The following is a 16,677-nucleotide window of genomic DNA, read 5'->3' as shown; positions in this document are numbered from 1 at the left end:
CTCTGGGAAAATGAGCCTCATAAACTTCCACAGGCTTTAGGCCTGAAGAGAAAGTGATCTAAAGCCCCAACTCTTATGATTACAGGATCTCTGACACGGTTACTTTCTCTAACCTACAGTATTCAAAAGTCATGCCTCCCTCCTTTCTTTCCACTAAAAGAGAAGACTTTGATCCAATGTTCCATTCTCCCATCCTATTTTCAAGGGCAAAAGCAGAGGCCTTACCTGGGAATGGGGCTGAGGAGCTCTGGAAAGAGGCCTGAGAGGTAGGAGTAGCATAACTGTAGGAAGGAGCCACTGGTAAAGGGGTAGCAATCTGGATTATCTCAGGGTTTTTCATTTGCTGAGTGCTGGGTATAGCACCAGGATCTTCTGAAATTTCAGGCTGTTCTGATACATTCTTTGACAAACCAGGAATCTCTGGAATCAGGTCTGTGGTTAAGAGACTGGAAATTGTAACTTCCTTATGGACCTAAAGAAACATAAAGATTAATTTGAGTAGGCAAACATTATATAGCCAGATTTTCAGATTATAACTCATTAAATAACAAAATTTTTTGAAAAGTGTTAAATGTTAAAAATATTTAAAAAATTAATCTCACCACCCAAAGACAACTGGCATTAAAATATTGATATAAATCTTCTGTCTTTTCCTATGGAGAATTTTGCTTAAAACAAAATAATGTGTTAAAAGATAAAATACTTGTATCTTATTTTGTCACTTAACTTTTCTATTCAGTCTTCCTACAAATACTTATTGAACACCTACTATGGGACAGGCCTTGTGGATTCAAAATATAAATATAAATAAACAAAATATATGTTAATATATTATATACATAATATATATATATAAATAAACATAATCATTGTACTTAATAAGCGCACAATCTTCTGGGGGGGAGGGGCACAGTAAACCAAAATGGTAAATACACGTATGAAAGTTATGATGAACCATACAAACACAAGGAAACTTAAGTCTTTTCCCTTAAAGGGAGGGAGGGTGTGGAGAAAGATGATTTCAAAAATAAATAAAGGCTTCCTGTAGGAGGATAGACCTGAACTGAGTTTTAAAGGGTAAATAAAATAGTTGTTTACCAGAGAAGACTGAGGGGAGAGAATGCATATAGACACAAGAAATGAGATTAACATGATGTATTTGGAATTGAAAGTCATAAGCAGGTTTGTTTATTTGTTTTCTTAGAGCACAAACAAGAGGCAGAAAATAATGGAAGATGAGCAGAAAAGACAAGGACCAGACTAAAGAAGGCATTATAAGCTACTTTCAGAAGGCAGATAATGGTGAGCCATTATAGGGTTGTATGCAAGGGATTGACAAGGTCAAGTTTCTGTTTTAAATGGAACATTCAGGTAGCATAGCTTATAGGTTTATGGGTTTAAAGAAGTAAAGAAACAGAAGGGATACTATTAGGAGAATACTACATTCAACCAAATGAGAAATGATGAATGACTAAACAAAGGTGGCGGTATGGATCTTTTTAAAATCAACTTTATTGAAGTATAATTTACATAAAATAGACCCATTTAAAGTGTATAGGTCAATGCGTTTTGATAAATGTACATAACCAAGTAACTGCAATCAAGAGAAAAAATATTTCTAACATCCCTTTGCAGCAAATTCCAGTCAGGATCAGGCTACTGCTGATTTGTTTTCTGTAACTGTATATTATTTGGGGTTTTCTTGTATTCATATTCTTGTATTTCATATAAAAGGAATCATATACATACTATTTTTGTTCTGGTTCCTTTCACTAAACATAATGCTACTGAGATTTATCCATGCTATCACATCAGTAGTATATTTCTTTTTATTATTTTGTATTCCATTATAGAGATCCACCAATTTACAGAGGTACAATGTGTATATATATTTATTATGGGACAGGCCTAGTGGATTCAAAATATGAATATAGAAAATATAATATATATGTTAATATATAATTTAAATATATTATAATGTATATATTGTATATACCATTATACATTAATCTATTGGAGATTTTTTAAATATATTTTTTTCTTTGCTAGATAAGTTGTGGGTTACAGAGTAATAATGCACAAAATACAGAATTCCCACACACTTTTGCATTGGTGTGGAATATTTGTTACAATTGATGATAGCATACTTTTAGACTATTACTATTAATTAAAGTCCATGGTTTAACTTAGGGTACACTGTTTGTGTAGTATAATTCCATGATTTTTTTTTTAATTTCCATTCTGTTATCATATATACAATCTAAAATGTTCCCTTTTAATCATATTCAGATAGATAGTTAAATACTCTTATTTTCATTCACAATGTCGATCTCCCTTCACCACCATCCAATACCAAAACATTTTATTTCAAATAGAAACCATACATATTTTAAGCCATAACTTCCCATTCCCTAGCCCCACCCCATCCCCTGGTAACCTATATTCTAGAGTCTGACTCTATAAATTTGCTTATTTTAATTGTTTCAAATCAATGAGATCATACAATATTTGTCTTTTATTTCACTCAAAATGAATTCTTCCAAGTTTATCTATGTGGTCACATACATCAGGACTTCATTCATTTTTGCAGCTGAATAATATTCCATAGTTGTATATATCACGCTTTATTTACCATTCATTGGTTGATGAACACTAGGGTTACTTTCATCTTTTGGCACTTGTGAATAATGCCATTATGAACACTGATGTGAAAATATCAGTCCCAGTCCCTACTTTCAATTATTTTAGGTAAATACCTAGTAATGAAATTGCTGAGCCATATGGTAGTTCCATACTTAGCTTTCGGAGGAACTGCCAAATATCTTTCACAAAGGCAGCACAATTTTACATTGTCACCAGCAAGAATGAGTGTTCCTCCCCCTTTGTAGCTCAGATGTGGCCTCTCTCAGCCAACACAACAAGCAAATTCACTGCCCTCCCCATCTCTACATGGGACATGACTCCCAGGGGAGTGGACCTTCCTGGCAATGTGGGACAGAAATCCTAGAATGAGCTGAGACTCAGCACCAAGGGACTGAGAAAAACTTCTCAACCAAAAGGGGGAAGAGACAAATGAGACAAAATAAAGTGTCAATGGCTGAGAGATTCCAAACAGAGTAGAGAAGTTATCCTGGAGGTTATTCTTAAGCATTAAATAGATATAACCTTTTTAGTTAAGGTATAATGGAGAGGTTGGAGGGAACTGCCTGAAAATGCAGAGCTGTGTTCCAGTAGCCATGTTTCTTGAAGATGACTGTATAATGATATAGCATTCACAATGTGACCGTGTGATTGTGAAAACCTTGTGTCTGATGCTCCTTTCGTCTACCTTATGGACAGATGAGTAAAACATATGAATTAAAAATAAATAAATAATGGGAGAACAAATGTTAAAATAAATTTAGTAGATTGAAATGCTAGTGATCAATGAAAAGGAGGGGTAGGGGTATGGCATGTGTGAATTTTTTTCTGTTTTCTTTTTATTTCTTTTTCTGAATTGATGCAAATGTTCTAAGAAATGATCATGATGATGAATATACAACAATGTGATGATATTGTGAATTAATAATTATATATGTAGAATGGAATGATCATATGGTAAGAATGTTTGTGTTTGTATGTTGGGACATTTAATAAATAAATTTAAAAAAAAAAAGAATGAGTGTTCCTGTTTCTCCATATCATCTCCAACACTTGCTATTTTCCGTTTTTTTTTTTTTAAATGGCAGCCATTCTAGAGAGTGTGAAATGGTATCTCATTGTGGTTTAATTTCCATTACCCTGATGGCTAATAATGGTGAGCATCTTTCCACATGATTTCTGCACATTTGTTTATCTTCTCTGGAGAGATTTCTGTTCAAGTTTTTTGCCCATTTTTTAACTGGATTGCTTGTCTTTTTATTGTTAAATGATCTTTATGTATTCTGGATATTAATCTTTACTGGATATGTGGTTTCCAAATATTTTCTCCCAGTTTGTAGGTTGTCATTTTACTCCCATGATAATGCCCTTTGAGGAACAAAAGTTTTTTATTTTGATGAGATATCGTTTATCTTTTTTTTCTTTTGATACCAATGTAACTTCAATAGGATGCACATATACTTTTCCTACACCCCTCTGTCTGACACCATTCTTTTTGTACTTATTCCCACTTATATATTTGTACACTGTTATGTCCAAAAACAGATTTATCATTACTTTTTATGAATTTTCATTTTAATACCTATAGGAAATAAGAAGTAGAGTTACATGTCAAGTAATGCAATACAATAAAACTGGCATTTATAATTACCCAAATGGTTACCTTTCCCACAGGTTCTATGCTGCTATGAACCATTGTCTAATGTCCTTTCCTTTTAGTCTGTAGAACTCCCTTGAACATTTCTTGTAGGGTAGGTCTACTGTTGAAATAGTCCCTCAGCTTTTGTTTATCTGAGAATGTCTTAATATCCCCCTCATTTGTGAAAGAGATTCTCACCAGATATAAAATTCTTGACTGGCAATTGTTTTCTTTCAGTACTTTAAGTATTTCAACCCACCGCCTTCTTGCCTCCATGGTTTCTGATGTGAAACTGGCACTTAGTCTAACTGGGACATACTTGTTAGTCGTTTTGGAGTCTCCCAGTTTATAGGAGTTTGGTTGGCCCCTCTGATTCCCAGGAGACAGTCCTCCCTCTTCTGGATATTTGAAGCCCACAGTTGTTTGTCCCAGATTGTCTGCCTCTACAACTTTTTATACTCCTTTCGTTTTCTCACACTGCTTTTGTCTGGAGGACAAATTCTGGGAGGAGGGTCACCTGGTAGAGGACTTTCCCAAGTCAGTCTTTTCCAGCCAAAACAGAGCCAACAACACACAAAGGGGGCATAAACAAGCTTCAAACTGCCGTGGGGAGGGGATCAGGAGGTCACCAAAAGCTTCTCCAACAGTTCTCAAAAGCTAGCTTTCCTGGCCTGCCCAGAAAATGCAGCCCTTCAGCTAACTGTCCCCCACAGCCCTGAGGAAGCACTGTCTTTAAATTTACAGGGCCTCAGCCCCTGTCCAGAGACAGTTGAAACTGACTGCTGACACCTGTGTCTGGGGTGGTGCTGAAACAATGGCTGCTGCCACCTTTGTCCAGGAAGGGTTGAAACAATAGCCGCCCTCAGAGCAAGGCCCTCAGTGATCCAAATTTGCTAATCAAAAGCCATCATCAGTGATTGGCCATGCCCTACCCTGTTCTTGGGGAAGAGGATTTTAACTTCCCTTTCTGTCACAAGCAACTAGCCAGGAGCTGGATCCCATGGTGGCCTGCTGTAAGAATAGGTGATGGGCATTTGGTAGCCACATGTAAATAGAAAAATTTATTGTACTTTACTGTAGTTTATCAGTCTCTTCCTCCTGCTCTTTCTCCTGTACAGAATACTATACAGTATTCTTCTGCTTTCTGAAGTTCCAAATCGTTGTTTCAGACAGTTTCTGCAAGTTTCTGCCAGTTCATAGTTGTTTTGGTGGAAGGACTGAGTCTTGGAGCTATCTATTCCATCTTCTTCAGAAGCGCTCAACAGAATTTAATCTATTGATGGAGACTTAAGTTGTTTTCAGGTCTCAACTATTATGATAAAACTGCTATGAGTATTTAAATACAAAAGTTTCTGTGAGGGGGCAAGATGGTATTGTAGTGAGGGGTGGAATTTAGTTCATTCTCCTGGGCAGCTACTAAATAGCCAGAAACTGTATGGAAAAACTGTTTAGGAGACTTCAGTGACCAGACACACATTGTACACTAGTCTGGAACGGGTGGGATGGTCAAGATCCCACACAGAACTATAAGACTTCCAAGCTGTGGAGGCCAGCGACCCTTCCCCATGAGAATGAAAGGCTGGTTCCCCAGGGAGAAAGACATAGATCCTACTATGGGCAAGGAAGGCAGCTCAATCAAGCTCCAAATGTGGAAATGATTAACAAATTCAGACTGCTAAAAACAGGCCCTGAACACAGATAAACCTGGAGTAAGAACTGAAGGAACTGGGAGTTTTCACCTAAGCAGAGAGAGGGTAGGGCTGACAGAAAAAAAAAAAAAGAGGCTTTAATTACTGGGAAAAAGGCTGGGTCCCAAGAAAAGGGGGCACATAGAGCCTGGGGATACATAGACCTGTATACCAGCTGCAGCTCTTGATTGGTAAACCTGGGAAGCAAGGATCCAGCTCTGAAAAGACCTTTTTTCTCTCTCTCTCTTTTTTTTTACTTCTTATCAGCTTATTAGATGGAACTGCAAGCACTCTCAGGCTTCATCACTGTCCCAGGCAAGGGCAGAATTAAGGCATGTCTAAGAGGCAAAGTAACAAGTGAAGTGAAAGAGGATACTTTCCTAAACGGTTTATCTCTCCAAGAAATGGGTGGGGGTGGGGGGAGGTGGGGGGGTGTCAGGGTGGGGGCGCAGCTCAAGTAGCTACACTCCTTCTACCTTAGCCTCTGTCTCAGCCACTCCACAAGAACGGAGAAACTGCTAAGAATTAAAGGCACCAGTATCAGTTGACACTGGTGGGAAGCTGCAGGCCGTACCACATGCTGGGCAGGACAGAAAGAGCACAGAGTCTAGAGGCTTCATAGAAAAGTCTGACAACTTGCTGGGTATTACACCTTCCTCCTGAGATACGGACCTCTCTGGTCTAGGAAAATCTGACTGAGGTTGATCATATCTGAAGACAGCCTCCTCAACAAAATGTTCCATATAGGCAAGACAAGAACCAGAAATACAAGAGCTAAAAAAATTCTGATCAGTTAAACAGAAGCTCAGCTAGAGGTCTAGAACAAGTTGAACTGAATGCCAAAGGACAGATAGAGAACAAAGCCAAACGAAAATAGATTAAAGAGGGAAAATGACCTTTAGAATAAACTATTTAAGGAACTCAAATATCTAGATGACAGCAAAAAAATAACGAGTCATACTAGGAAAATCAAAGATAGGCCAAAGGAAGAAACCAACATTTCAAATGAGATACAGGAGCCAAAACAATTAATTAAGGATGTCTGAACAGACACACAAAAATCACATCAAACATCGGATTACTAAATTGAGGGAAAATAGGGCAAAAGAGATGAAAGATATAAAGAAGACACTGAATGAACATAAAGAACTCAAAAGTTTGAAAAAACAAATGGCAGAAATTATGGGAATAAAAGGCACAACAGATGAGGTGAAAAAAATGGAGGGCTACAAGAGCAGATTTGAAGAGGCAGAGGAAAGGAGTAGTGAACTATAGGACAGAACACCTGAAATCCTACACAAAAAAGAACAGATAGGAGAAGAATGGAAAAATATGAGCGGATCTCTGGGAATGATATGGGTGTCGCAGAAGAAGAGAAAGAAAAAGGGGCAGAAAGAAAAATGGAGGAAATAAACACTGATAATTTCCCATCTCTTATAAAAGACATAAAATTACAGATCCAAAAAGTGCAGCATACCGAAAACAGAATATATCCAAATCGACCAATTCTAAGACACCTGCTAATCAGATTGTCAAATGTCAAAGGCAGAGAGAATTCTGAAAGAAGCAAGAGAAAGCAATAAAGCAATCCATCATATACAAGGGAAGTTTGATAAGACTATATGCAGATTTCTCAGCAGACTCTGTGGAGGCAAGAGGGAGTAGTATGATGTATTTAAGATTCTGAAAGAAAAAAATTTCAACCAAGAAATCTATACTCAGTAAAACTGTCCTCCAATAACTAGGGGCACCCAGGGGTATAAACCTCCCTGGCAACGTAGGATAGAAGTTCTAGAGTGAGCTGGAACTCTGCATCAAGGGATTAAGCAAACCTTCTCGACCAAAGGGGAGAAGGGTGAAATGAGATGAAATAAAGTGTCAGTGGCTGAGAGATTTCAGAGTTGAGAGGTTATCCTGGAGGTAATTCTCACATGTCATATAGATATTCCCTTTTTAGTTTAAGGTGTATTAGAGTGGCGAGAAGGAAGTGTCTGAAACTGCAGAACTGTGTTCCAGTAGCCATGTTTCTTTTATTTTTTTTAATTTTTTCATTTTTTTAAATTTCTTTATTAATTAAAAAAATTTAATAACAAACGAACAAAAACATTCTTAACATATGATCATTCTGTTCTACATAGCCATATTTTTGAAGATGATTGTATAATAACATAGCTTTTGCAATGTGACTATGTGATTGTGCAAACCTTGTGTCTGATGCTTCTTTTAATCGATGACAGATGAGTAAAAAATATGGATAAAAAATAAATAATAGGGAGGACAAATGTTAAAATAAATTGAGTAGATTGAAATACTGGTGATCAAGGAAAGGGAGTGGTAAGGGGTATAGAAAAAAAATAGGGAGAACAAAGGTTAAAACATATTGGGTAGGGTGGTGCGATGGTGGCTCAGTGGCAGAATTCTCATCTGCCAAGCCTGAGACCCAGGTTCAATTCCTGGTGCCTGCCCATGTAAAAAAACAAACAAACAAAAAAAAAACAAACGAACAAAAACATATTGGGTAGATGGAAATACTAGTGGTCAATGAGAAGGAGGGTGTAAGGGGCATGGTATGCATGAGTTTTTTCTTTTTTCTTTTTATTTCTTTTTCTGGAGTGATGTAAATGTTCTAAGAAATGATCATGGTGATGAGTATACAACTATGTGATGATACTGCAAACCACTGATTGAACACCAAGTATGGAATGTTCATATGTTAAGAATGTTTGTGTTTGTATGTTGTTTTGTCAAATAAAAATATTAAAAAAAAAAAAAAACTAGGGGGAGTTTAAAATATTTTCAGACAAACAGTGACTGGAAGAGTCTGTGACTAAGAGACCAGCTCTTCATGAAATATCTGTACTACATGCAGATAGGAAGACAGGAGAAAGAGGTCTAGAGAAGAGTATAGAAATGAAGACTATCAACAAAGGTAAAAAGAGAAAAAAAATAAGATACAAGATCCAAAAGACAAAATGGTAGAAGAAAATACTGCCTTTACACTAATAACATTAAATGTTAATTGATTAAACTCCCCCAATCGAAAGATACAGACTGATGGGTACATGGGTAGTTCAGTGGTAGAATGCTCGCCTTCCATGCAGGGGGCCCGGGTTCGATTCCCAGACCATGCACCCCCTCCCCCAAAAAAGCAAAAAGACATTGACTGGCAGAATGGATTAATAACAGGACTCATCTATACACCGTCAACATGAGACTTATCTTAGACCCAAGGATAAAAACAGATTGAAAATGAAAGGCTGGAAAAAGACATTTCATGCAAACAACTAGAAAAGAGAAGGGGTAGCTATACTACTAACCAACAAACTAGAATTCAAATATAAAACAACTAAAGAGACAAAGAAGGATACTGTGTTTTAACAAAAGGAACAACACATCAAAAAGACGTAACAATCATAAATATTTATGCACCAAGCCAGAGTGCCCCAAAATACATGAGGCAAACACTAACAACACTGAAGGGAGACGTAGACACCTCTACAATACTTGAAGACTTAAGAGGATCAATAAGAAAAGAGAGATTTTTAATAAAATGATAAACTAGACTTAACAAACACAACAGTAGGATATACATTTTTCTCAAGTACTCATGGATAATTCTCCAGTATAGACCACATGTTGGGTCACAAAGCAAGTCCTGATAAATAGAAATTATATAAAACACCTTCTCGGATCATAATAGAATGAAGTTGGGAATCAGTAACAGGCAGAGGGCCAGAAAATTCACAAATTTATGGAGGCTAAACAACACACTCTTGAACAACCAGTAGGACAAGGAAAAAGTTACAAGAGAAATCAGGAAATATCTCCAGGTAAATGCAAATGAAAACACAACAAATCAAAATTTATGGGATGCAGATAAGGTAATGCTGAGAGGGAAATTTATTGCCATAAATGTCTACATTAAAAAAGATGAGAGGGTGGTGCAACAGTGGCTCAGTGGCAGTGTTCTCGCCTGTCATGCTGGAGACCTGGGTTCAATTCCCAGTGCTTGCACATGTAAGAAAAAAAAAAAAGATGAGAGAGTAAAACTTGAGGAATTAACTGTTCACCTGGAAGAACTAGAGAAAGAACAGCAAACTAACACCAAAGCAAACAGAAGAACGAAGATTAGAGCAGAAATAAATGAAATTGAAAACATGAAAAAATAGAGAAAATCAACAAAATCCGAAGTTGTTTCTTCGAGAAAATCAATAAAATCGATGGACTCTAAGCTAGGCTGACAGAAAAGGGGGGTGGGGGAAGGGTTTGAATAAAGAAAATCAGAAATGGGAGAGGGGACATGAACACTGACCCCATAGAAATAAAGGAAACAGTGAGAAGCTATCATGAACAACTATATGCTAATAAACTAGACAATGCAGATAAAATAGACAACTTTCTAGAAAAGCATGAACAACCAACATTGACTCGAAAAGAAACAGACCACCTCAATAAACCAATCACAAGTATAGGATAGAATCAGTCATCAAGAAACTCCAAAAAAAGAAAAGTTCAGAACCAGATGACTTGACATATGAATTCTACCAAGCATTCAAGAAAGAATTAGTACCAATCCTCCTCAAACTCTTTAAAAACACTCAAGAGGAGGGAAAGCTACCTAACTCATTCTATGAAGCCAATATCACCCTAATACCAAAAGTCAGACAAAGATACTATTAGTAAAGGAAATTACAGGCCAATCTTTTTAGTGAATACAGATGCAAAAATCTTCAACAAAATAATTGCAAACTGAATCTAGCAGCACATTAAAAGAATCATACACAATGACCAAATGGTATTTACTCTAGGTATGAAAGCCTGGCTCAACACAAGAAAGCCAATTAATGCAATACACCACACTAATAAATCAAAGTGGAAAACTATATGATCATCTCGATTGATGCAGAAAAGGCATTTGACAAATTCAACATCCTTTCCTGATGAAAACACTCAAAGGATAAGAATAGAAGGGAACGTCCTCAACATGATAAAGGGGATATTTGAAAAACCCACAGCTAACATCATATTCAATGGAGAAAGACTGAAAATGTTTCCTCCAAGATTAGTAAAAAGACAAGGAAGCCCACTGTCACTTTTGTTATTAAACATTGTGCTAGAGATTCTAGCCAGAGCAATTAGACAAGAAAAAATAAAAGGCATCCAAATCGGAAAGGAAGAAGTAAAAATTCACTGTTTGCCTGTAACATGATACCATATGTTGAAAATCCTGAAAAATCTACAGCAAAGCTACTAGAAGTAATAAGTGAGTACAGCAAAATGGCAGGGTATAAGATCAACACCCCAAAATCAGAAGTGTTTCTATAAACTAGTAATGAGCACTCTGAGGAGAAAATCAAGGAAAAAATTCATTTACAATAGCAACCAAAAGAATAAAATATTAAGGAAAAAATTTAACCAAGGCCGCAAAAGACCTAAATACAGAAAACTACAAGAAATTGCTAAATTTCATATTCATGGATTAGAAGACTAAATATAGTTAAGATGTAAATTCTATTTCCAAATTGATTTAATGCAATACCAATTAAAATCCCAAAAATTTACTTTTCAGAAATAGAATAACCAATAACCAAATTTATTTGGAAGGGCAAATAAATAGCTAAAACTATCCTGAAAAAGAGGAATGAAGTGGGAGGTCTCACACTACCTGACTTTAAAGCATATTACAAAACTACTTGGTCAAAACAGCATGGTACTGGCATAAAGATATACTGACCAATAAAATCAAATTCAGTGTTCAGAAACAGACCCTCTCATCTACTGACAGCTGATGTTTGATAAGGCAGTCAAGCCAACTCAACTGGGACAGAGCAACCTCTTCAGTAAATGGTGTTTGGAGAACTGGCTACCTATATGCAAAATAATGAAAAAGGACTCATATCTCACACCCCATACAAAAATCAACTCAAAATGGATCAAAGACCTAAACATTAGAGCTAAGACCATAAAACTTTTAGAAGAAAATATATGTAAATATCTTATAAATATTGTGATAGGAGGTGGTTTTCTAGACCTTACACCTAAAGCATGAGCAATGAAAAACAGAAAGAGATAAATGGGATCTCCTTAAAATTAAATACTTTCACACATCGAAGAACTTTGTAAGGAAAGTAAAAAGGTAGCCTTTGCAATGGGAGACAATATTTGGAAATCACTTATCAGATAAAGGTTTAATATCCAGTATATATAAAGAGATTCTACAACTCAAAAACAAAAAGACAAAAAACCCAATTTAAAAATGGACAAAAGACATGGTCAGACATTTTCAGAAGTGGCTGAAAGGCATACGAAAAGATGCTCAGATACATTGGCTATTAGGAAAATGCAAATCAAAACCACAATGGGTTGTCATTGCACACCCACTAGAATGGCCATTATCAAAAAAACAGAACAAAAGACAAGTGCTGGAGAGGCTGTGGAGAAAGAGGCACACTTATTTACTATTGGTGGGTGTGCTGGTTTGAAAGGATATAGGTACCCTAGAAAAGTCATGTTTTAATTCTAATCCCATTTAGTAAAAGCAGCCATTTCTTCTAATCCCTATTCGATACCATATGTTGGAAACTTTAATTAGATTTATCTCCATGGAGATGTAACTCACTCAAGAGTGGGTGTTAAACTGCATTGGGTGGAGACACATCTCCACATTCCAGGTGGGTCTTGATTACTTTACTGGAATCCTATAAAAGAGGAAACAGTTTGGAGAAAGCTGGAGATTTGGAGAGAGCAGAGAACGACAGAGCCATGAGAAAGCCATAACTGAGAACTCCGCAGAACCACAAGGCAGAGAGTCCACCAGCCAGCAACTTTTGAAGATGAAGAAGAAAAACGCCCAGGGAGCTGGAGAGGAAGCTAGTAGATGATGCCGTGTTCGCCATGTGCCCTTCCAGCTGAAAGAGAAACCCAGATCATGTTTACCATATGCCTTTTCACTTGAGAGAGAAACCCTGAACTTCATCAGCCTTCTTGAATCAAGGTATCTTTCCCTGGATGCCTTAGATTGGACATTTCTATAGATTTGTTTTAATTGGGACATTTTCTCGGCCTCAGAACTGTAAACTAGCAACTTTTTAAATTCCCATTTTTAAAAGCCATTCCATTTCTGGTATATTGCATTCCAGCAGCTAGCAAACTAGAACAGTGGAGATGCAGAATGATGCAACTGCTCTGGAAGGCAGTTTGGTAGTTCTTCAGGAAGCTAAGTATAGAACTGCCACATGATCCAGCAATCCCATAACTAGGTATATATTCAGAGGAACTGAAGGCAAGGAAAGAAACAGACATTTGCACACCAATGTTTATGGCAGCATTATTCACGATTGCCAAGAGATGGTAACAGCCCAAATGTCCATCAATGGACTGTGATATATGCAAATGATGGATATATACAAATGATGGAATACAATACAGTAAGAGAGAATAAAGTCATAAAGCATGTAACAATGTGGATGAACCTTGGGGACACAATGCTGAATGAAATTAGCCAGAAACAAAAGGACAAGTAATGTATGGTCTCACTAATATGAACATTAATGAGTGAACTTTGAAAGTTAAAGCTAAGAACACAGGACATTAAGAGACAGAAAAAGGGTAGAGATTGGGTATCTGGTGCTGAAGGAATACAAAATGCGCAATAGGTGTAACTGTAAAGATCCAGAAATGGATAGCACAATACTATCTGATGGTAGCACAATACTATAAATACACTGATTGAAGCTGAATGTGAGTATGGTTGAGGGAGAAGGGCTGGGAACATGCACGACACCAGAAGAAAAATAGAAGATAAAGACTGAGGTGATATAACTTGGGAATGCCTAGAATGGCAATGATGGTGATTAAATGTACAAATATAAGAATGTTTTTGCATGAATATTGACTTTGCCAGGTGCTGAAAATGGGATGATATTCATGAAAAAATACAATCAATGCAAGTTAGGGTCTATAGTTAAGAGTATCACTGTAATATGCTTCCATTGAACATAACAAAAACAATATGCCAAAACTAAATGTTAATAAGCAGGGGGTATGGCAGATTGGTATTGTCCTCATATAGATAGTGGTAGCAAAGGTACGACCATGTGATTATACCAAGAACCATTGATTTTTTACTGAGGGTGGATTGTATGATGCGTGAATAAAACTGTTTAAAAATAAACACGAAGATACAAGTGCTGGAGAAAATGTGGATAAAGAGATGTATAAATTAATTGTTAGTTGGGGAAAAGAGTAGTGCAGCCCCTCTGGAGGGTAATGTGGTGGTTCCACAGGAGGCTAGAGACGGGGTTGCCACATGATCCTGCAACCCCATGCTAAGTACATACTTGTAGGAACTGAAAGTAGGGACATGACACTATGTATATGTTTGGAGGAACTAAGTGTGAGGACATTTACACTGGCACTTATGGTGGAAGTGTTTGCAATTTGCCTAAGGGTACAATGACTGAGGAATGGAAAGGGGAACTATGATATATACATGCAATGAACTACTTGGTGGATGCAAGAAGGAATGAAGTTATGAGACATGCATCTAAGTGAATGAAACTTGAAGGCAGTAGGTTAAATGAAATGTCAGAGACAAAAAGACAAATATTATCATGTCTCGCTCATATGGACTAACTATAACATACAAACTCAAAAGAACTAAAATTGAGAGCATGGATTATCAGGTTGGGGCCTCTTATAAAGGTTCCTAGCACTGTAAACTCTTACAGCAGTCACATAGATTCCAGAGCTATAACTGTTTGTTCTCAATTCTGAGATACTGAACTATTTGTGAATAACCTGGTCATTCCCTGGAATTTTGGATATTTGTATGACACCTGACATTCAGAGTTAGAGCTCTGAAGTTATGAAAGTCACCATTACCTCATATAGCAACTGTTAAAAAGTGATTAGACTTCAATTAGAGATATGAATAAAGCTGATCTGGATAGGACTAAGGTAACTCAGAATACAGGGTAAAGGATGATATGCTCTGTATTTTAAAACTTCAATTTCTGCATTAAGACCAAATGAAGAGATGTTTATTTGGTGCAAAATTTATATTTTTGGTAGTGCATTATCTAATTTTAAGTTGAATGGCAAGTTTATTCGAACACCATAATTACATGGACTCTTGAATAAGAACTGAGATCTTGTTGGTTTGTATAAGTTAGTATGATGCCCTGATATATCCCAGAGTAATTTTGACAGAGGATAAAAAAGTATGTGCAACGTCCCCTTGGGGGACTTGGGAGAAAGACGGAAATAGTGAACTTTCCCATCTGGGAAATTCCTGATATTCTCGCAAGCAGTGGGGACAAACAATTCAACAGACTGAACCCTCAATCTTGGGACTCACCCTAAGAAACTTATTCCTGCAAAGGTGAAGCTAAGCCTACTTATAATTATGCGTTAACAGTCACCTCAGAGAACCCCTTTTGTTGCACTGATAAGGCCTCTCTTTCTCTTCAAGCCAACTCAGATGGTGAACTCACTGCCCTCCCCCCTACATAGGGCATGACTCCCAGGGGTATAAATCTCCCTGGCAATGTGGGACAGGACTCCAGGATGAGCCAGGACTTAGCATCACAGGATTGAGAAAGCCTTTTTGACCAAAAGGGAGAGAGAAATGAGACAAAATAAAGTTTCAGGGGCTGAGGGACTTCAAACAGAGCCAAGAGGTTATCCTGGAGGTTATTCTTATGCATTATATTGATATTCCTATTTAGTTTATGGTGTATTGAAGTGGCTGGAGGGAAGTATCTGAAACCGTTAGAGCTGTGTTCCGGTAGCCTTGACTCTTCAAGATGATTGTATAACTATATAGCTTTTCCAAGATGACCATGTGATTGTGAAAACCTTGTATCTGATGCTCCCTTTATCCAGACACGAAGTGAGCACATGCAGTTGGAAAAAGGGTGCCGAAAGGCTTGCTGTGCTCTAGATTGCCACAAAACTTCACTTTGTAAAAAAATGCAATATCTGCAAAGTACAATAAAGCAAAGCACAAAAATGGTAGGTATGCCCATATTTAATATATGCAGTGACTCTGGTTTCTACTGTGCTTTTCTTAGGATTATTGGATTTTTTACCCCTAGGAGTCATGTAATTTATCTGGACTTAAACTGAAAACTTTGTCTCTCCTGGAAGGTGCAGCAACTGTCATTTCAGTTTAATTCTTACAGCTGCTTTTTTTAACCTGGCTCCCTGCAAATTCACCTATGTAATTTGATGATTAGCCAAGACGTGAAGACAGTATATTCAGATTTGGAACATCCATCCTATGCTTTTCTTGCTTCTGGGACTCTTCCCTAATTTTTCAGCTTCAGACTCTATCCTCTCCTATCTCAAGTTAATAAGGATTCCGATTTCTGCCACTTGAGCTACGTACGACTGGGGGAGGCATTCAGTTTAAAAATTAGCAAACTCACAGAGCTTACCTAGTGCATGTTTTGTCTTTCAAAAGCAGATTCCTCTCTGATCTCTGCCTGCTTTTTCATCTGAGTTCCCTGAGTCTCCCACATGCAGGTGTAGTTTAGACATTCAGCCAGGGATTTCAGTCTATGTTATATACTCAGGTTTTAGGTTTTACCCTCTTCTGTAGTTTTCTTACTTTCAAGGTTCCCCAACACCCTACATTTCCAGTCACTTCTTCTGTCCTGAACTCCGTTCTTTGCCACCTCAAGAAAGTTGCCAAATATGCATATAATT

General features: G+C 37.1%; 1 protein-coding gene across 9 annotated transcripts in view; it reads right to left on the bottom strand.

Annotated features, from left to right (window-relative positions):
• The window catches only part of KIAA0319L (KIAA0319 like), a 220,936-nt gene that overhangs the window by 113,591 nt on the left and 90,668 nt on the right, over positions 1–16,677 (bottom strand). For all 9 annotated transcript variants that reach the window (XM_077150345.1, XM_077150350.1, XM_077150343.1 and 6 more), the window contains one exon: positions 226–472. In XM_077150345.1, the coding sequence (XP_077006460.1) occupies positions 226–472 (247 nt within the window). The remainder of the gene's footprint in view (positions 1–225; positions 473–16,677) is intronic.

Source organism: Tamandua tetradactyla, chromosome 2 (genome assembly GCF_023851605.1).
Source record: "Tamandua tetradactyla isolate mTamTet1 chromosome 2, mTamTet1.pri, whole genome shotgun sequence".
NCBI lineage: Eukaryota > Metazoa > Chordata > Mammalia > Pilosa > Myrmecophagidae > Tamandua > Tamandua tetradactyla.
Note: the sequence above shows the minus strand (reverse complement) of the source record. Positions and strands in the feature narration are given on the sequence as shown.